Below are 22,365 nucleotides of genomic sequence, written 5' to 3' on the forward strand. Positions count from 1 at the left end.
GAGAAAGGACGAGCGTTTTTTCTGTCTGCATACTTTACCCGGGTGCCGGGGGGGGGGGTCAACCCTGCGCCGCATGTACGCACAGTAAGTTAAACTCACGCGTGTCCGCATGCACGTGCAATCGAAGCCAGCGTCCCGGATTTGGCGCGCGCGACCTTGCGAGAGGCGGCGGCGCGTGGAGTTGTGCGAGGAGAGAGTGAGAGAGAGAGCGGCGCTGCGTGGGCGATCGCGAGGGGTTCCTCGGCGCGTCCCTGGTGGCGGGATACACATGTAAGGTGGGCGGTGGGTATACGGGCACTGTTTATTCAATAATTTCCCGACAGAAGATGTACAATTGTAGTATATAAGTGCTCTTTTTGTATTTTAGTATTTTCTTTTTTTTTAGTCATTTGATTATGTGATTTATACTTCGTTATGTTTTCTTTTTTGTAAAAATCAATAAAAAATTATATTTAAAAAAAAAGAGAGAGACGCGTTTGTTGACGCTCGCGTCCCGCGCGCGGCGATGTTTGTGAGGGAGGAGGAGAGGCGCGCGCCGTCCCCCTCCCGCCTCCCCCCTCCCGCGCTCCTCTCTCCTTCCCACTCTCCCCCTTGACGCGAGGCGCGGCGGCCCTCCTCCCGGCTCCCGCCCTCCTCTCTGGCTCCGCCCCCTTTCGGCGGCTGCCGGCTCTTGCCACCTCGGCGGCCTCCCCCTCCCCTCCGGGCGAGCGGTCGCCTCAGGCTCGCCCCCGCCGCCCTCGGCCCAGAGCCGACGGCGGGGCCTGTCGTCGAGGGCGCCGGGAAATGGAGCTCCGCAGCCGTTGCTTCGGCCGCCGCCCGGGACGCCCCTTTCGCCAAGGCCGCAACCGCCGAGCCCGCCAGCCTTTCGCGGCCTCATCGCCGGCGAGACGACACTAACCAACCGCCGGCGAGCGGAGGAGGAGGAGGAGGAGGTCTGCCTGGGAAGCTCGAGCGCCCCCCCCCCGCCGCCGTCAGACCCCTCCCTCCTTCCCCCGTCGGCCGCGGCGGCGGGGCCGGCGATGAGCGAGCGGCCGCCGGGGAATCGGGGCCGGCGCCGCCCTCCCGCCTCGACCTCCGCCCGCCGCCGGCGCCCCCTGCCCCCGTCGCCGTCGAGCCGCGGGCGATGCGGAGCTCCGCCGCCGTGCTGCAGCTCCTCTCCCGGGCGGCCAAGCACGCCGTTGCCCAGGGCGCCCGGCAGGACCTGAGCCGCTGGCTGCCCCGCCTGGCCGCCGCCCCGCAGCCCGGCGACGCGGCGGGGAGGCCCGGGGGCGCGGGGGGGCTGTGCTTCGGGGAGCAGAACGGGCTCGCCCCCCCCGCCCAGGGCCCGCCGGCGGAGGGGCTGCTGTGCCCGCTGCCCGAAGGCGGGCCGGGCGAGGGCCGGGCGTGGCGCTGGTCGTGCTGCCTGCTGGGCCCCTGCTGGTGCAAGAGCTGCGTGAGCGCCTGCTTGGTGGCGGCCCTGTGCTTCGCCTCGCTGGCCCTGGTGCGCCAGCACCTGCGCGGCCTGATGCTCTGGGCCGAGGGCCTGGACAGCCTGGCCGGCGTGCTGCTCTTCACCGTGGGCTTCGTGGTGGTCTCCTTCCCCTGCGGCTGGGGCTACATCCTGCTCAACGTGGCCGCCGGCTACCTCTACGGCTTCGTGCTGGGCATGGGCCTCATGGTGCTGGGGGTCCTCGTCGGCACCTTCGTCGCCCACGTGGCCTGCAGGAAGCTGCTGGCCCGGTGGGTGCAGGCCCGGATCCAGGGCAGCGAGAAGCTCAGCGCAGTCATCCGCGTGGTGGAGGGAGGAAGCGGCCTCAAGGTGGTGGCCTTGGCCAGGCTCACCCCGATACCCTTCGGGCTTCAAAACGCAATCTTCTCTGTGAGTGGCGCTCGCAAGAAGCTGTTGGGACGTTTTCGTGAGGGATGCTGGAGAGGTGCTTTGGGGACTAAAATGCGCTCGTCGATAGGTGTTGATAGAGGACAGAAAACAAAGCACAGCCTATTTTAAATGCAGCATATGCTTTCAGAGCTAATGCACATAATTATTGGGTTTTGTTACTAGAATTCAGAATGTGTAATCTGGCCGTAAAAAGCTTTCATGGTGCTAGGGCTCTAGGGAATGAGGTTAAGCCCTGCCCTGCTTTTATCTTGGGGTGCTTTCAGACCGGGGAATGGGGGTGGGAAGGAGGTCGGCATCAAAATTTTGCCTGTCGTTTCCCCATACAATGGCTTAAAGTAAGGGTGTGTAAAATATGGTCAAGGCACAACCGTCTTATGGCAACCCAGTAGGGTTTTCAAGGCAAGAGACTAACAGAAGTGGTTTGCCCATTGCCTTCCTCTGCACAACGACCCTGGTAGCAGGTTGACGCTTTTTGACTGGAGAAATGGCCCTGGTGGGAAAGCTGAACACCCTTCCCCAGTGCTGGGGGCCTGGTTCAGATGAGTCTCCTGTCCTCACCTTGCAGCTGTTTTTTAGGGCCAAATTACATGACTAGAATTATAATAATGGAACTTCATTGTTACTTGTAGCTGCTTCACCGGAAAATTATGGAGATGGGGAAATGTGCAAAAATAAAAATGTTGCTTGTGGGAATAGCTTTAGGTAGCTTCTAATATTTGGAACGGCTTCAAATTCCTCAGTAAGGATGGATTTGGTATGTAAAATACTACATACATCTGAAAAACTACCGGAATGATCAGTGAGGCCGCAAACCACATACCCCACGCAAATGTGTGTAATAGTAGCTTGAGGGCTTTTGTAAGGAAAAAACTTTTTCTTCCGGCCAGCAGAGAGGTGAAGGAGAGGATGTTGGTTGTGGCTCCCCATCTCAATTATCCACCCAGCAAATGTTCTTTCTCATGGGGGGGGGGTTCAAATCCACATTTTCCTTTACTGAAGTGGAAGTCATTTCGGCGGGTGTGACTTAGTTGGACCTTTTCATAAGAGAAGGGTTGAGAGCTCCTCATTATTCACCACAGAAAGTTTCTTGTCTTCATTTAAATGGGCCTGTGGGCTACCACACCTCAAAAGAGCCTTAGTAAATTCCTGCTTGTTCTCTGCTTATCACAATTTTCTTGAATATTCTATATGGCTTTTAAAGTCCCACAAAACACTGAATTAATAAAAGAGGACTTTTAAAAAGTATACTTATGGAGGAATCTTGTACAACAGGATCAACTCCTTAGTATGTCTGTCCCATGTTACAAAGAAGTTTTAAGTGAAATTCTAGGGCAAATTCCTATTGAGTCTAGCTGTCACCACGCACAGAGGATCCCGCATGTTGCTTTCATTGCTGCTGTGAGTACAGAGGCATGTGCATTGGCAGTGGAGCTGTCACACACAATTTTTTTGTGTGCAAATTTTCCCCCAACAGCCCCTCCATCAGACTACCACTTTCCTACCATTTTCCCCCTGCTGCACCACAAGAGGGCTACTAGAAGTCTTATAAAATAAAAAGTTCTCCAGTGGCACAGTGTAGAAAATGGCTGGCACAAAGAGCTGACTGCAGGATAATGATGCTGATGTGGATGTGGCCTTCGCAGTTCAGGAAAATAGCAACTGCTCTATGAGCAACGGTTAAATCTGACTTCTTTCCAAGGCTGTTTAGCTTGGAAAGAGGGCGGTTAAGGGGAGACATGATAGAGGTCTATAAAATTATGCATGGTATGGAGAGAGTGGACTGGGAGAAGCCTTTCTCCCTCTCATAATACTAGAATGCGGGGTCATCTGCTGAAGCTGGAGGGTGAGAGATTCAAAACAGATAAAAGGAAGTATTTCTTCACACAACACATAGTTAAATTGTGGAACTCCCTGCCCCAGGATGTGGTGATGGCTGCCAACTTGGAAGGCTTTAAGAGGGGAGTGGACATGTTCATGGAGGGAGAGGGCTATTCATGGCTACTATTAAAAATAGATACTAGTCATGATGCACACCTGTTCTCTCCAGGATCAGATGAGCGTTCCTGTTATCTTAGGTGCTTTGGAACACAGGCAGGGTAATGCTACTGCAGTTGTCTTGTTTGTGGGCTTCCTATAGGCACCTGGTTGGCCACTGTGTGAACAGACTGCTGGACTTGATGGACCTTGGTCTGATCCAGCATGGCCTTTCTTATGTTCTTATGCACCTTTCCATCCTGATGCGATGATAATGGTTTTGGACTGCGCACTTTCAAAAAAGATTGGAGCAAAACTGGTTTGGGAATAATAAGCATGTTGAGGATGGGGAAAAGATGATTAGAGCACAGTGCTTGCACGAATGATTCCATGGTATCTGTGATTCCATGAAAAGCCTCCATGGGGAATCAACCGTTCTTTGATTTAAAGTGGGAATTGGAACATTGGATGTGACACACATGATCCAAATCCTTTTGAAGTAAAATGTAGGAAAGGTTAATTTTTCATACTTTTAGTAAGGGAAGCATTTTGTTGGCTTGACAAGCCACCGAGGTGTGCTTTGTGTTTAGGGCCTGTTGTAACAATATTTTTACATGTAGGAATTAATTGAAAACTTGTGCATGACTGCATATGAGTTTCTTGCGACAGGCACACATTTTGGAAACCACAGGTCTGCTTTGTGGCTTGCCCCAGTTTTTAATCCAGTTTTCATGTATTGTGTAGATATTCAGTTCTCTATAGATCTATTTTTTCAGAGGCATAAACATATTTGTAAGCAATTCCATTGGCAGATATGCACTAGTGCAAACTTAATTTGTGAAAATTTTTCACGTAGCCTTTAAGTGAAAAACTGGGTCAGTTCAGAATCTGCAGCTGTAATCCTAGGCACAGTTACATGGAAGTAAGCCCCTCTGAATGTAATGGGGCTTACGTCTGAGTACATATACATTGGATTGCTTGGTAGGTTACCAGATTACTGGGCTGTTGTGACTTCCTCTTAATCCGTGATGCCACCTGTGTGGGAACTGCATGTATGTGAGCAGTCCTGTGCATCTAGGAGCTACCTCAATCATGTGATGGGGGCAGTCTCCAGGGGGTATCAGTGGAATCATATTGCATTATTGTGATTGGGCTATCTTAAAGGCCTCCTACTTTACACATGACTTACTCATGGTTAAGTGACATCCGTGGAGCTGAGATATTATCTGAAAGGCTCCTGTGAGTTGCCACTTCAAACATGATATGCATGTACAGTTGCACCATTTCAGTGGCCTTTTTTTGAAGCATTAAAAAAGGTAACATGATGACAGTACACCATCAAGGGTGTGACAAGTATGTGTGTTATGTATGTATGCACCAAATAGTGACACTGGGTACTCCAAAGAGGAATAAATATTGCAAATTACTGCAGTAATAATACAAAGGAATACATATTGTGATGTATATAAGAGCACATTTATAGAACAATTATGGACCATCATATTTGAATTAGTGTTGCGTTGGTTAAACCCACAGGAACATTTATACTCTCTAGGGCCTTATGCTGGCCACTGGCTGTAACAAATAAACAAACAAACTCTCTAGGGCCAAACCAGGGGAGACTCTGGGGTAGTTTATGCATGGGTACTCTCACTCATGTATGCCCCCGGTCTGAATTGGTTGTTTCTTGGAGTTATGCATGAGTTTTCTGTCTATTAGAGATGACCTCACAGTAAGCACTACAAGTAAACCAATTACAAAGCAGCATTTAAAGGGGCGGGACTTGATTTGAGCTTGGAGACAGCTGGTGCATAGATTCTCAACAGGAAAGTGTGGGTCCAGCCAGCAATGAATCTCAGGTAAAACTCCCATGCATAAATGACTTGAAAGCCCAGTGTCATATCTCCCCAGTATTTGTTTTTAAAGAATTAATACCTGCTTGGGTCCTCAGTTTGTATTAAGGCCACAGTGCAGCAAGGATAACCTTCCCTTACACAATGCAGACCCCTCCGCAGAGGGTAAAGAGATAGTTCTGTGGGACTGCTACAGTAGACCCTCGTCTGTTCCCAGGAACTCTGTGAATGGTGAAATACACAGATAGAGTGCAGTTTGAGTAGATTGTACTGACTGTAGTCAACCGATGGTCTGATTTACTGTAGCAAAGCTTCTTGTGTTTACAAATACTGGGAGGCAGAAATCTGCTGCCTCCCAGTAGCAAAACAAACACATTTCATACAAAGTGGCAGTGTAAAAATTACGATGATGGCATGATGGAATAAAAACAGGCTGGAGACTGCATCATGTGGTCGAACCACAAATAAGTGAAATTATGAGTCACAAATCCAGGAATGGCAAATGTCTACTGTATTTGCATTTTAAATGCCTGGAAGATCTGATTATGGATCTTTCATTGTCTCTCCTGGTCTAATCTCAGGATCTTCCATTGTTTCTCCTGGTCTGATCTCAGTAGAATTTGTAGTGGTCATTCTTTTGTATTATTTTCTTGGTTTTATATTTTTAGAATATTGCTGTGACATTTGTTAGTTTTTTGGCATATGGAGGTGTGAAATATTTGTGACTGCTTTATTGTTTTGCGATACATCTCTCTCCCAGTTTGTAGATGTTCTAAAGCATTTTCCAACAAAATATATTCCTGGGCGACCCCTGGTGGGGGTTTCAAGGCAAGAGACATTGAGAGGCAGTTTGCCATTGCCTGCCTCCTCATCACAATCCTCGTATTCCTCAGGATGACACAGGCGCCTGGATTTTTGCCCCCCATTTTGGTGGCCCTGTTCAGAATTGGCTACAAGTGATATATTGAAATGGTATACCTAAGCAGAGTTTAAATCAATGGACATATACTGGGGTAATTCTGCCTAGGATTGTACTGTTAGTCACAGTTGTGAGAAGCAGATACATTAGAGCCTTGCTTCTTGGGATTCATATACTTTTTGTTGCCTTTAGGGTACAGCACTGTTCTACAGTGGAGGAGAAATGTAGTGTGCAGTGCAATTGCCATATCAAGGCAATTTTAAATTAACATATGAAACTGATTTTGTTATTCTGATATTGCAACTTGTACACCTCTGAATGAGAATTCATGTTGATTGATTTTCTATTAAATACTGCCCTTGTACTTCCTGTCCTGGAGGTATATACCAAAATCTTTTATCATTTAGCCCAACATTCCCCAAACTGTGATCTAGAGACTTTGGGGACCACAACAGAGGCCAAATCCTCCTTCCCCTTATCTGGCAATGTGAAAATGGAGCACTGTCAGTTTTCTGACAGGGACTGTCCATCTCTTTCCACTGGTGGGGGCTTGTAGAGTTGCAGCCTGCAGTCATCTAGTTCACAGATTACCTCAGAGTAGTAAAGTAAGTAAAAGTCCCCTGTGCAAGCACTGGGTCATTCCTGACCCATGGGGTGACGTCACATCCCGACGTTTACTAGGCAGACTTTGTTTACGGGGTGGTTTGCCAGTGCCTTCCCCAGTCATCTTCCCTTTACCCCCAGCAAGCTGGGTACTCATTTTACCTACCTTAGATTGATGGAAGGTTGAGTCAACCTCGAGCCGGCTACCTGAAACCAACTTCCGTTGGGATCGAACTCAGGTCGTGAGCAGAGCTTGGACTTTAGTACTGCAGTTTACCACTCTGTGCCTCTGTTAAATTTAGGTTTGCTTTAAACCAGGTGATTTTTAAAAAAGAAGCTGGATTTAACTGACATGTAAACAATTGTGTTTTTTTTTCCTTTTAGAAAGAAATTGTCATCCTTTGACAAATATATGGGTCTGGAAAGAAACTTGATTTACTCTGCACTGGTGTGATATTGTGTGTTTCCTTACCTTGTTCATGGGAACCTAACAATTGGAATCACACTCTCATTTGCCTTCCACTATTTGGAACCTGCTGCTTCCAATTTATGAAGTCTGTAGCAAAGGTCTCTTAACAGGCCAGGTCAAAGTTTGGAGAGTTTTTGGCTCCTACAGCTCTATAACAGCTCTCCAACAGAGATATGAGGTGTTTGACTGTCTGGGAAATGGTTAGTAGCATCTAAGCCAGATCAGATAAACTAGCTTTGGAAAATATTTCTTAGATACTTGGAGCACAATCCTAAGGGGTGGGGGGTCGGCTTAGGAGCGGACATGACCCCCGTGCCAGCATGAGTGCCCATTATACCGTGATAATGAGCATTAACGCCTGCACAGGGGGCATTTATGCCAGCGCCGCAGAGCTGCACTGGCTTCTCCCGTCAGTGCAGCCTCCTGCTGGCATCCACCTGGCACAAGTCCCTGTGCCAGCATCCCGGGAGGCGTTCCCATGGCGGTTCCGGGGGAAGAGCTGCCATTAGGCCAGTGATGGCGAACCTTTTAGAGACCGAATGCCCAAACTGCAACCCAAAACCCACTTATTTATCGCATAGTGCCAACACAGCTAGAAGTCCACATGGGGCTAGGGGTTGCCAGGTCCCTCTTTGCCACCTGCAGGAGGTTTTTGGGGCGGAGCCTGAGGATGATGGGGTTTGTGGAGGGACTTCAGTGCCATAGAGTCCAGTTGCCGAAGCGGCCATTTTCTCCAGGTGAACTGAAATAGCAGATCTCCTGCTACTACCTGGAGGTTGGCAACCCTGCATGGGCGGCTGAGCGGGGGAAGGAAAGCAGCTCGAGCATAGCCCCCACCCCTTCAGTTTGGTTCTTTTTCCAACTGTTCATACGAATTTAAAAAGACTGTTATGCAGGGGGGGTGATGGTGGGGACAGCCCTCTTCATGCACTCAGAGGCACCTTCGGTTGCATGAACGAGCAGAGTGGAAACCCGAGCTAAACGAAGGGCTTGGCTCCAGCACAAATGCCAGGCTGGCCCCTTTTCGGCCCTCACCGCCAACCCCCTGCGCTGCAGTCACCAACCAGTCCGCCACAGACGGCCGCCCAGGCATCCCACTCCCGGTCCAGCGCCGTCCCAGCTCTGCCTCTTCCAGTCCTCAGCAGAAGGCTCGTCGTTGTCTTCACTTCCGGAGCGCAGCCGGCGACTGCGGAGAAGGCACTGGGAAGGAGCCCAGCGCTTCCCAGAGGAGCCAGGAAGGCACCGCTGGTCCCCAGCCTCCTCAGCCGGGGGAACGAACTCAGGCAAACTCTGTGCTGGGGCGACGGCTCGCGTGCCCACAGAGAGGGCTCTGAGTGCCACCTCTGGCACGCGTGCCATAGGTTCGCCACCACTGCATTAGGCAGTCTCCTAACCCCTTTCAGGCTGGAAACACCCCCTTTGTCCTTACCGCGAGTTACACCACCTTTCTAGGTGGCGTGGCCCCATGGCACACTATGGAGGAGTTCCACGGGGCTCACAAGTAAGGGCAGCATTCTGGCTTCGGCAGAGGAGCTGGATCCTGCTGTATAAGCAGCGTGGCTGTACAGCCTCCGGCCGCCGCCTAACCCCCCTCCCCCAGGAATGGGCTGTTGGGCACATGTGATTAATTTATTAATTGGTCAAACCTATTAACTTTGGGTGCATCATTTTAACTGAAAACATTGAGCAACAACACAGGTCACTCCAGAGCAGTTCTGAAGCAGTAATAATACAGAATATTTATGTGAAATTCATGGTTGATGTAGGTTATTTCTTTTAATGTGGTTCATGGGTGGCATGGAATGCAGAATGAGGGTCTGCAGTTGGAAAGGACAATTTCAACAAGTCAGAAATTTCTATCCCATCTTATCCCAAAGCTTTTCTTGTAGAAGGGGGAGTTTGGATCTAACAATGTTTAAAATCTGTAATTAGAAACATCAGTGACTTGAACTTAGATTTTTAACTGCATCTTTCTAATTCCCCCCCCCCCCATATGGCCTGTTTCTTGCCATGTAATACATTAAAAGCATTGTTAGCTGGCACTTGATTATCCAGAATGCATTACCCAGAGGGCAAGCTCCTCCCCCTCAGTCATCATACCCCTGTGGTTTTTGACATGTGCACGCCCCATCTGGCCTCTCCAACTGGTTAGCTTGATTCTTCCACCTGTTGCTGGGCATCTAATACCCCAGGCTTCCAGTTGAAGGCAGCCTCTGGTGCCTCCTTCCCCATCAGCCTGTTTCAAGTTGTTGGGAGCCAGCTCTGCCAAAGGGCTTCTAAGCAGCTGACTGGCTTGTTTACCTGCCGCAGAGGATGCCTTTGTGGCGAGGGGGGAAGAGTCACACCAGGCATTCACAGGGGGGTGGGGATTGTTCATACTGGATTCCTCAGAGTATGAGACAGGGCAGAGGAATAAGCTTGATTAACTGGCAGCCCCTGTTCGTCGTGTGTGTGCATAACAAAGCTTGTACTGAATTAAATTCTCAGCCACTTTCATTTGTTCTGTGCTGATAACAACTTGCTGGTAGAGTAAGTTGTCCAGAGGTGCTCAGCTTATTTTTGTGGTAGTTTCCAAGTCTGATAAAATTTAATGAGTGTCCTACTTAGTATATCTGGTTTCTGATTTAATATTTAAAAGGCAGAGAGAGAGAGAGAGTGCAACTTTGCATACTCCTGGCAATGAATCTCCCCTGTGTATTCTTCCGTCATGTCCTAGATTTCAACAGAAGTCATCGGATAGAACCTTGCTTTTGTATTTTTGTCAATAAAATACACTCAAGCTCACAAATTAAGTTCATATTACTGGAGTTGTGGTGGTTGTACATAAACCTGTTCAGCTTCACTTCTGAAGTGTACAACTGCTGTAACTAAACTTTTTTTAAAAATGTAAAACTCTTAATTATTGAGTGAGAAAGCCACCACTCAGTGCTGAACACCCTTAGTGGAAGTAGTAAGATACTGTGGCCACAGACACAGATGGCTTTAAAAGGGAATTTGACAGATTCGTGGAGGATAGAAGAGTGGCCATTAGCCATGGTGACTAAAGGGAACCTCCACATTCAGAGGCAGTAAACCGCTGAATACCAGTACTAGGAGGCAACATCAGGGAAGACCTCAGCCTCTATGCCCTCCAGAGGAATTGGTTGGCCACTGTGTGAGACAGGATGTTGGACTAGATGGACCATTGGTCTGATCCAGCAGGGCTCTTCTTAACAAATAGGTGCTTTTAATTTCCATTTCAGATAGGTATGGAAAACAGAAGCCCCCCCCCCCAAGCAAGCCAGCTGTTAAGTAAAAGATGCTCAGTTATTTTCAGAGCTTATCAGCAGTGTTGAAAAGTATGTGGATTGAGTAGTGCTTTGCTTTGTAATGGGGAGCTCTTACCTTAATTCTAAGTAACTTCCCAAGAACCCAATTTTTGTCTCTTTAAGAACACGTTATCTCTTTAAAATGGGTTAAATGGTTTGTTTAAAATTTCTTCAATAAGTAAACAAACCTGTGTGCTGAAAATAGTTTGTTGTATTTTTAATCATTCTCCAAAGAAATCAGTACAGTGTAGGCTTAGGGATACTATCTAGTACATGGTCACCTAGTGACTTTTGTGTGATTTGGACTCTGGTTTTCCTGGTCCAGCCTCAATTCTCTATTCATTTTACTGTGCTGGCTTAATATTATAAGAGTTGTGGTGGTTGTACATAAACCTGTTCAGCTTTCATCATTTATTGTGAAATGTTTAATTGAGGTTAACCCGTGGTCATATCAGGAGGCAGCTGCCTGTGTAAGGGATAGATGACAGTGAATCCAGTCAGGTTGGGAAGGACACATATGAATTATTTGAAATCTCTGTGTATCCGGCATCTCCAGTTAAAGGGACTAGGCAGGTAGGTGATGTGAAAGACCTCTGTCTGATACCCTGGAGAGCCGCTGCCGGTCTGAGTAGACAATACTGACTTTGATGGACCAAGGGTCTGATTCAGTATAAGGCAGCTGCATGTGTTCATGTGAACATGAGGGCGTTTCAAAGACCATTTCTAATATATTGTTAAATCTGTTTGCACAGCTTTGAGCAGCTTGCATTGTTAGGGAATCTGATCTGGCTGCCAAAATATCTGCCCCTCCTGGAATTAAAGTAAATGGAGACGCCTGCTTGCAGCTGTCTGTACAAGCAAAAATGAGAGATTTAACTAGGATAACTAACATTATAAATCCAATGGGTGGATTTTTTTTCCCATCTTGGTAACCAGCCTCCAAAATTACCTTGTATGGTTTCCATTGGTTGGTTTGAAATAAGATGGAGTGTTAATGCTTGTTTTTGGGTTTCAGTGAGTTGGTAGTTGAGGCACTGAAGAAAGGCTTTGTGTGTGTCATCCCTTTTCAGATCAAAATCCTATGCAATTAAGTTCTTGCTGCCTTTATTGCTTGTTTGTAGCTGTTGGAATTTTATCTTTTGCCTTCTTTGGTTGTGCTTCTCAATAATTCCTGTTTTCAGCTGCTAGTTGTTTACTTGGCCCTGTGTGCCAGAAAAAAGGGTTTATTGAACAGCAATCCAACATACTTAAATGTTCAGTCAATTGTTTCTCAGGGTTTTTTTAAATACTTATAAACTATTTTAAAAATTTAACCCATTTAAAATGTGTAAAAATCTCACCCAAAGGATTTATTTGGTTTTGTAAGTACTGTCATTGAATTCACACTTCAGAATAAATTTTAATCCCCAGATGTTCAGATTTTGAACACTGTGACTGTACTTTTAATTCTGTTGAATAGGTGATGGCTCTTGTTAGTTTTGAGTGTGATATTTTTGAATTTGTTTTATCTGATTCTTTGGAATTAATGTAAATGCCACAGCTTGCATTTATAACTACATACTTTATCGCATCTTACTTTACTTTTTATTGCAAGATCATCTGTGACCATCCCGTTCACTTATATGTGCCATGTCCACACTATGTAGAACTTTACAACTCTGTTTTCCCTAAAACTTGCTAAGGTCTAAGTTTAGGCATTTTCAGGAAATGCGGTTAAGATGTTGTTGCTTTTAAGGTAGCTCTTATTAGCCAGGTTAAGCTAGAACAGGATAATTTCGTTTGATATACATATTAACAGTGTAATAATTGGCTTAGCATTATATTGAGGCCTGAGACCTTGAAACATGGCTTCTTTAATAAGTCATGTTTCAAGGTCTCAGGCCTCAATATAATGCTAAGCCAATTATTACACCGTTAATATGTATATCAAACTAAATATACACTCATACCATTGCCGTTCCATGATAAGAAGTTGGATAATTTGACCCAAGAAGTTCTTATGACACTGCACCTGTTTTTGTTGGGCTAATTTGTTGACTTGGTAGGTTAGTTTTAAGGAACGTTGTTTGATTTTGCATTTTTAAAAATCTGAATTTCTTAAGAATGCTGTGTTTCCAACATACAGTTCACAGAGCAGTCAGACTGAAAAATTATAAACCCCACTCTACTAGGTTTTGATGCAGATCTAGTCCAGGGTACAAGTGCAAATTAAAAAAAAATTACAATTAGGTGAATTACAAACATTGTTTCATGGATTGCAGTTGTATTTACTTGTATATAGTTTTAGGTAGTTCAAGATTTTAGCTATTTTTAAAAAAATCTAATTTCTGCACATGAATTGTGGATACATTTTCATGGGTATCATCAGTATCTGTAAACTGCTGCTTTTCTGCTGCTTTTATTGCCATGGTTCAGTGGTTGAATACATACTTTGCTTGTAGAAGATCCCAGGTTCATCTCCAGTTAAAGCATCTCAGCTACCAGTTGCTGAGAAAAACCAGCAGATGCTGGATGAGACCCTGGACTGGTCTCGTTCAATATAAAGAAGTTCTGTATATTCATATATAGTAGCCATTGAATGGTGGAGAAGAATGAGGAAAGGACATGGGAGTTCTGGAATTGGTGGAAGGCTAAGTAGAGTCAGGGAATGATGCTGCAGAGCACGTGGTCATCCTTTCTAGTTTTGAGCCTTCTAAATAATTCAGCATGGCCCAGTTGTCTGCAAAATTGACTCCCCCCCCCCCCCATGATTGCAGAAATGGAGATGATGCATTAGATGAGATTGCATTAGTGGAGATGATGTCCTTCAGAGTAGGAAGTAATCAAACAGATTTTTTAATTGGGCAAATCTTACTCATTGCTTTTATTTGTCTTCTAGATAACAGATCTCTCGCTACCTAACTACCTGATGGCTTCTTCCATTGGATTACTTCCAACTCAGCTCTTAAACTCCTATTTGGGCACCACTTTGCGCACAATGGAGGATGTTATTGCAGAACAAAGTGTTAGTGGTTATTTCATATTTAGTTTACAGGTAAGTGGTTGGTGGCTAGGCTTCATTCAACAATTGTGATTGCTTTTGCAGTGTTTACTGTTGTCTGTTGTATATTTTTTAAAATTCTAGATAAAAGTCATTGCAATACATGTATCTCCAACATGTATTTCAAAAACATAACATGCTCCTTCAGATTAAAAGAAACAATCTTCCAAACTGCAAAGGAAACATGCTGAACATTATCTTGATATTTATTATACCCATGCATCACAGACTTTGCCAACTTCCCAGTAAATTTGTTACTTTGTATATTATTACCTGCCCTTATATGGTGAATTAATTTTGACATGAACACGATATCCCAAAGCTTTCTTTACTATTCTATGGTAGGAGGATTTTTTTCCAACAGGCGGCTATGCAAATAGGAGTTGCAGTAATTAAATTCGACAATTTATAAATATTCCTCATGAACTACATTTAAAAAATACATCATAAAATTACCTGAGGGTGCCGTGGAAGATTATGTCCAACCATATCTGTAATTAATTCCAAATATTTCCTCCAAAATCTTTATTTTTTTGGACATGGCCAAAATATATGCAGGGAATCTGCTGGAGACCTGTGGCAGTGCCAAAATTAGAATTTGTGTAAAAGTTTTCCATTAAATCTGATGATGCCTGTTTAGAGCAGGTTTTAGATCTAATCTACTTCTGCTAATACGTTTACTGCTAAATCTCTGTTCCATTTTCTTTGAAAATTACAAACTTGTTCTCCAGAGTCAGATAGGAGACTATATAACTATCAATACTTTCGTTGCATTATCTTCCATCAATAATTGTTGCATTATCTTCCATCAATAATTCAGTCAGATTTGTTCCTCGTTGCTCAATGTTTTTCCAGCAATTCCATTAGAACATAAGTTAGAGCCCTGCTGGATCAGACCAGTGGTCCATCTAGTTCAGCATCTTGACTCACACAGCGGCCAACCAGCTGACGTGGAGGGCCAAACAAATAAGTTCTAGTGGCCAAAGCTTTCCTCTTCTGCTGCTTCCTGGCACTGGTGTTCAGAGATATTAGGTTTGCTTCAGTCACCATGGCTAGTAACTGTTGATGGATCACCAAACAAAACATGATGGAGAACTTGTGGCCACCATGAGTTCAATTTTGCCATTTTAAAGTGATTTTTAAATACCACAAAGCCATGTCTTTTCAAATGTCAAAAGAGCTGACCCCCACACAGCTCTTTTGGCTCTTGAAAAGGCATGAGGCAGGGGGACGAGTTCGACACCACGGGCCCTATCAGGCCCTCGCCACATTTTAAAATCATTTTAAAATGGCGATGGCAAACTCTTGGCAGCCATTAGCTCTCTGTCATGTTTAGTTTGGCCCTCTATACCTCTGCTTACATCTTGGACCTGTAGCTCCTCCACACAATAGCAGGTCCTCGGCCCTCAGAAGACTGACCTCAGTTAGCAAGAGTGAAAGCCCCTCCCTCTAGGACCATGCGCTTGCAGCAAACTGGAGAAGCACAGCTGAAACTCAAACCGTTGCTCAGCGACACAACCCCAATCGAAAAGACTCTCCTTCCCTCCTTTCCTCTTGCACCAGTTCCATGCTTAACTTCCTCCGTTGACAGCTCTGTTTGCAGACTGTGTTCAGTATCCTAATTTAAACGTATTGAAATAGAAGTGGTTTAGACATTTACATTGCTTCTGTCACTTGTGTAAGAGTTAAGACCAAGGAAGATCTGCATTTTTTTCAGTTACAAGTATCTCTGACAAAACCAACTCTCATAGCTATTTATTCATTATAAAGTATTGAAGAAAAAGAGTGATAATTTTGATATCCATTTCTACCAGAGTAAGAAAAAAGAGAACACAGATGGAATTTAGTTTTTTTTCTTCCAATCCTTTCCCATAAATCAGATAAGTTTGCTTAAGGTCTGACCTAAGATCTTCTGTAATCTTGACCTATGCTTGTTTGCATTTTTCTAGTCCTTTGTCCTCACAACTCAGAGCCCGAAGCAGATAATAAAAATACTGCCCTATGCCATACTTTACTATTCAGGTTTGAGCTTATATAAGCAACTTTCTGCCCACAACCTCAGCAGTTGGTGCTGTGTTACGTGGTAGCACTAGATTGTTGAGGTTCATGAGTAGATGGGCAGGAAGCTACTTATTTTAGGCCCGGAGCTCAGGCCTCAACTTGTGTTAAAGTAATCACACGCTAACAGGAATACCAAATAGTACAGTGCCATAGGGTTGTCTTACCATAGTGTTATTAGATCCCCCTTCTCTGGTTCTGTTGATAAGATTTCAGTCAAAAGAACATATTGAACTAAGGCAAGTTTTACCTGTCAGCTCTAGATAGCAGATACAAGTCTGCTGAAAGTTGCATTGGAAGAGGTCTGTCACTTCTGAATGGTTAGCTAGAACTTTGATTTAAAACCCTTGTCATACCCTTTCATCTAATGTGAAATCCTTCCATTAGTCTTAATTTGCTTTTTGGACATCAGTGTGGCTCTTAACATTGCACAGTGTTTGCATTTGTTCCAGACTGTACTAAAGTCATGCATGCAATTGGATTCACACAACTTTATGAATAGGTGCAAAGAGTGGGAGAGACCACTGTGCAGTCACTGCTAAATATATATAGTCACCTCTAAAAAATGGTAAAGGTCCCCTGTGCAAGCATCGGGTCATTCCTGACCCATGGGGTGACGTCACATCCCGACTTTTCCAGTGCAGACTTTTGTTTGCAGGGTGGTTTGCCAGTGCCTTCCCCAGTCATCTTCCCTTTACCCCCAGCAAGCTGAGTACTCATTTCACCGACCTTGGAAGGATGGAAGGCTGAGTCAACCTTGAGCTGGCTACCTGAAACCGACTTCCGTCGGGATCAAACTCAAGGCGTGAGCAGAGCTTTTGACTGTAGTACTGCAACTTAACACTGTGCGCCAAGGGGCTCCTCTAAAGTGACTTAGAAAAGCTGTTTAATAGTGTCTTTTTTTCCTTGCACATTGAATTTTTTGCTTGTCTTCATCACTGCAGTTGACTGTATTGAGCAATATAACTTGCTGACCCAGGGCTAAAAGGGGAGGGAATGCCGACACACTAAAGTTATAAGTAATAAACTTCTTGATTGGCAATTTATTGCAACTGAACTTTATTAAACAACATTTTCATAACATTTAATTGGAAAGATTGAAATGTTAATTGGAATGTAATAGGCCACAACTTGGAATTGGCAACAGCTGAAACCCCCGTGGCGCAGCATGTACAATGTGTCAGGTACCCAGGCCGACCCCAATGCGGCCCGGTGTGCAAACCCGCCCACAGTGGTCCCGCTGTGAGCAACCGGAACTGCGGGCCAGGAAGACACCAGGACGATCGCCACTGGGTGTTTTTGCTACCGCTTGGGAAGAGGCAGACCGCCTACCCTCCAGCCAGGGCATATCCTTAAAGCCTCTCCCAAAACCCCCTTTTGGGATTCCCGAGTTAGGAAAGCGACCCCTCCCGGTCGCTTTTCCCTCCGAACTGACACATCTCCATGCCTATCCGCCCCAAGTTGTGACATGACGCTAGGGAGGGTGGGTGGGTCAAAAACAAAGACGGAGTGAGCTGGAGGCGGGCCCTTCTCCCCGTTTTATACATCCGTGGGAAGGCTAGTCCCGCCCCCGCCAAGCTCCTGCCCACAGCCCCCATTGGCTAAGAGCCCTGGGATCCAGCCAATGGGATACTGTTGCCGGAAAGGCCAGGACCGGCACGAGCCCCACGAGCGCGAGCAAACGCACGTGTGGGCCGTCCATCCATTTTGACTCCCCGCTCTCTGCGCTCCGGCCTCTCCCCCCCCTGCCGTGGGCAGCAAACATGGCTCCTGTTGAAGCGGAAACCAGAGCTTGCTGACCCAGGGCTAAAAGGGGAGGGAATGCCGACACACTAAAGTTATAAGTAATAAACTTCTTGATTAGCAATTTATTGCAACTTAACTTTATTAAACAACATTTTCATAACAGTTAATTGGAAAGATTGAAATGTTAATTGGAATGTAATATGCCACAACTTGGAACTGGCAACAGCTGCGACTCCCGTGGCGCAGCATGTACGATGTGTCAGGTACCCAGGCCGACCCCAATGCGGCCCGGTGAGCCAACACGCCCACAGTGGTCCCGCTGTGAGCAACCGGAACGGTGGGCCAGGAAGACACCAGGACGATTGCTACTGGGTGTTTTTGCCCGCCGCTTGGGAAGAGGCAGACCGCCTACCCTCCAGCCAGGGCATATCCTTAAAGCCTCTCCCAAAACCCGAGTTAGGAAAGCGGCTTCTCTAAAGTGACTTAGAAAAGCTTTTTAGTAATGTCTTTTTCTCCTTGCACATTGAATTTTTTGCTTGTTTTCATCACTGCAGTTGACTGTATTGAGCAATATAACTTTTGTTTTGTCCACAGATTCTAATAAGTATAGGCCTCATGTTTTATGTTGTCCACCGGGCTCAAGTGGAGCTGAATGCGGCCATTGTTGCATGTGAAATGGAAATGAAGACATCGCTTGTTCAAAGCAGTCATTCAAGCAACAGTAGTTCAGCATTTTGCAACAAGAGGACGCTTGCATTTTCTGGAGGAGGAATCAATATTGTATGACTTCTCCTCTGCCCCGTCCCTTTCCAAAGTATTACATTAGGATGTTGTGAACCTGAATTAGCCTAACCTATTGCCTAGACGTAACTCTGAGCATCTCAGCAAGACTTAAATCTCAAACAGTTGACAGATATACTGTGGCACAAACTGTGCTGGTGGGTTTTTTCTTAAATTGCACAGTGGATGACTTTTTGCAAAGAATCAATAGGTAGTTAAGTAACTGTAAATATAGATCCAAGTTTGGCTGCACCTTTTTTTATTATTCTACTTGTCATGGCCTGTAGTCTGCACTTTAGGTTCTGTTCGAGTTTGCTTTACAAACCTGAGAAAAACACCCTGAGGTAAATATTTTTCTGCTTAGCATTGTTAATAAGGCTAAATAATAATATACGATAGATCTTTTAGTACTGGTGAATGAGTGTAAAGTATGCGTACGTTTGAATGTGCTTAGCTTTCAAAATATCCCATGAATAGGCAAGCACTCAGCATATAGGGAAGGCCTTTCCTCCAGGGCTGGGAAGACAAGACAAGCAGTTCCTGAGGAGGAGCTGCTTCTCCCTGTGCCCACTGTCATTTTCCTGTCTGCGACAGGGAACAGGGTTTCCCTGAGTACTCTCTGGGGACCCTCTTGGAAAGAAACCCAGGGAGAGGGGGTTGCTATTTCTGGCACCGTTTGGCTTCCCTTTATCTTGTTTTCTGTTTCAGCTTGGGCTAAAGGGGTGGGGTGGGAGGTGGGAAGGAAACCTTATATAAATCTTTGGTTGAATGTATTTTTGTAAGCTACTGAAATGTTGTGGAGCCATTCATAATTTTTTCGCATAAGTTTAAATCCTACATTGTGGGACTGAAGTGCTCTTATATAAAATTTTAAGTTACACTGTGCAATATGCAAAGTAAAAGGAACTGTGGAGTATTTGATGGATTGTGGCAAGTAGTGGTCTGACACAGAATTTGCAAGCTGAATGCAGGTCTTTGTTCCGGCTTTACCAACCTTGGCAGTAACAAAAGGGCTCTTCCATTACAATCCCGTTTCTAGTTAATAATAAAACAATTTTTGGGGGGCGCACAGATCAGCTTCACTTTTATGTGTATGATAAGACTTACAAAATGGGAGGAAGTAAATCTCTTTGAGAATACTACGGTACTAACGCATCAACGTGGCCTTTATTTTATATGGAAAGCCATTTGGTTTTTCTTTAATGAAAGCTTTAAAAATCAACATAATTCCCTCCTAGTATACTTTCCTCCAACTGTCAAATGATGTTCTTCTGGTAGACCTTTTGTGCAGTACTTTGACACTTTATCAACGGAGTGCTGTGAAGATTGTACTTGTTCCTTTCTTCTTTGCATTTTGTTTAAACACTTGCAAAAGACTTGGGAAAGACAGATGTTTTCCATCAAAAATAAATTAAATTAGAAAGGGGCAGAGATGTCATAGAGGCTCAGGAATCTGTAAACATTTTTAAAAGAATATATTTCATATGGTTATAGCAGAGTCTGAGATGCTTCTTTGTGGGTTTGACTAGACTGGAATAAGCCTATCTGTGCTTGTGTATTGGTACCATAATTCTTTACAGATGCATATTTGTATACCTGAATTATGTACTCACAAAAATGCTTCACAGCGGTTGGAACCAGCACAAAACTACTTTGAACTCAAATAATCTTATTTTTGTCAGAAATCTTGATTAGTTTGTTCAGAACAATAAAGTACACTTCTGGCTCTTACGGTTTTGTGTTGCTTGCTGCTTTTTTTTTAGTACCACCTTTTTGTAACACTATGATCAGTTAATAATGAAAAGATTATTGAGGAGCATAGGTCAGCTTCACTTTGTCAGTGATCTCCGTTTAGTGGGCTCCTGTTTATTTAACCAGTGACTAGCTGTAGAAGACATGAGTCACAAACCAGCAAAGCTAGTCCATTGTCTTCAAACTTAAGCTTACCCTTTACAGGTTGCACTTAACATTTGCTGTGAACAAAAAGCATTAGTTATATCTTATGATGGTGCTTATTCATCAGGGTCCTTAGTCCTGGTAACGTTTCTTGAAGTCCTATTTATGTCATTGGTACCATTTGCAAGTAATGATTTCCAGGGGTTTAGTTCAACACCTGCATTGCTTTGGCTCTTTACTTACTATTTAATGGCACTGTCTGACAGAGAACAATTGCTGACCTCAAGCTGGCCCATAATACCTATGTTGACAATTGGGGAAAGATCAGCCCGTTCAATAATAAATTTTCTCTGGATCAAAGGGGCACACTATATTCCACCACCCTTAAACCTTTTCAGGCGAAAGCTCTAGCACAAATGTTATATGGAACACAACTTGACTCTCCACCCTCATGTCTTATTCCCATGGAACGAGTGCAATCCAAGTTTCTTAGAGCTACCCTACAATTGCCAAGATGTGTATCAAATGCTATGATCCGTTTAGAAACTGGCATGATGAAGGTGGAGGCAAGGGTTGTCTTGTCCTCGCTTTATCTCTGGCTGAAAATTAATTTCAACCCCAAGGTTCTTCTTCCACTGATTCTTTGTGATACCTTTAGGTCAAAGTGGATAATAGCCATTGAAGACAAACTAAATAACCTGGGTTTTACCCCCCAATCACTACTTCAGTTAGGGTGGGATCAAGCTAAGTCAACTATAAACCAAAGGGTTAAAGATATTGAGCGACAAGTAGATCTAGCAAGAGTGCCCCTATTTATGGCTCCCCCCACTCCAAATTTATCCTTGCATCAGCAGCCTATCTCAGTTACTTAGAGATAAACAAATATAGGAGGGTTTTTACCTTGGCTAGGTGCTCAGCTAAGGAGCCCCGTGGCGCAGAGTGTTAAGCTACAGTACTGCAGTCAAAAGCTCTGCTCACTACCTGAGTTCGATCCCGACAGAAGTCGGTTTCAGGTAGCCGGCTCAAGGTCGACTCAGCCTTCCATCCTTCCGAGGTCGGTCAAATGAGTACCCAGCTTGCTGGGGGTAAAGGGAAGATGACTGGGGAAGGCACTGGCAAACCACCCTGCAAACAAAGTCTGCCTAGAAAACGTCGGGATGTGACGTCTCCCCATGGGTCAGGAATGACCCGGTGCTTGCACAGGGGACCTTTACCTTTACCTTTTAGGTGCTCAGCCTTACCCTCTGCTATGTTAGAGGGGAAATTCAAGAAGATACCCAGGGCAGAGAGACTATGCCCCTGCAAATCCGGGGATTTAGAAACCACTGAACATGTTCTCCTGAACTGTAACTTTTACACTATACCCCTCATACTGAGAATGGGACCCGACAGGGAAAGAGAAAAGATAGAAAAGCTCCTACAAGGAGATAATCCCTCAATCACCTCTCAGGTAGCAAACTTTTGTATGGCTGCAATGAAAATTCGTTGCCACAGAGTAGTCTCTTAGTCCAAATGGCAGATGTAACTTGGATGTTATTTGTTATTATTTTTTTAAGTGATTTAAGACTCGGACTGTAAACCTTTCTCAGTAAGACCATTTTAGTCCATGTATCTTGTTTTATCTGGCCAAGAGCTGCAAATAAACTATCTATCTAGCTGACCTCTTCGCCAACAAGGTTTCTATTTGCAAAGTAATTCCAGTCAGCAAAGTAACCTGGATCTTATCCTATTTAGGTCTCTCAATATGTATATTTTGTGAACAGCTTTGTAAACTCCTTCATGATGGAGTATTTTGAAGTTATTTTAGTTCCACCATGTGTTGACAGCAACTTTACTGTGA

The 22,365-nt window shown here is 45.0% G+C and overlaps 1 protein-coding gene across 1 annotated transcript; it reads left to right on the forward strand.

Moving 5' to 3' along the window:
* The first annotated feature begins 1,123 nt into the window (after positions 1 to 1,123).
* On the forward strand, positions 1,124 to 18,650 carry TMEM64 (transmembrane protein 64). The gene is made up of 3 exons (XM_056854892.1): positions 1,124 to 1,858; positions 13,884 to 14,039; positions 18,444 to 18,650. Exons 1-3 carry the CDS (start codon positions 1,124 to 1,126, stop codon positions 18,633 to 18,635), a joined length of 1,083 nt encoding a protein of 360 aa, XP_056710870.1. The 3' UTR covers positions 18,636 to 18,650.
* Positions 18,651 to 22,365: the final 3,715 nt, after the last annotated feature.

This window comes from Euleptes europaea, chromosome 8, assembly GCF_029931775.1.
Source record: "Euleptes europaea isolate rEulEur1 chromosome 8, rEulEur1.hap1, whole genome shotgun sequence".
NCBI classification, from domain to species: Eukaryota; Metazoa; Chordata; class Lepidosauria; order Squamata; family Sphaerodactylidae; genus Euleptes; species Euleptes europaea.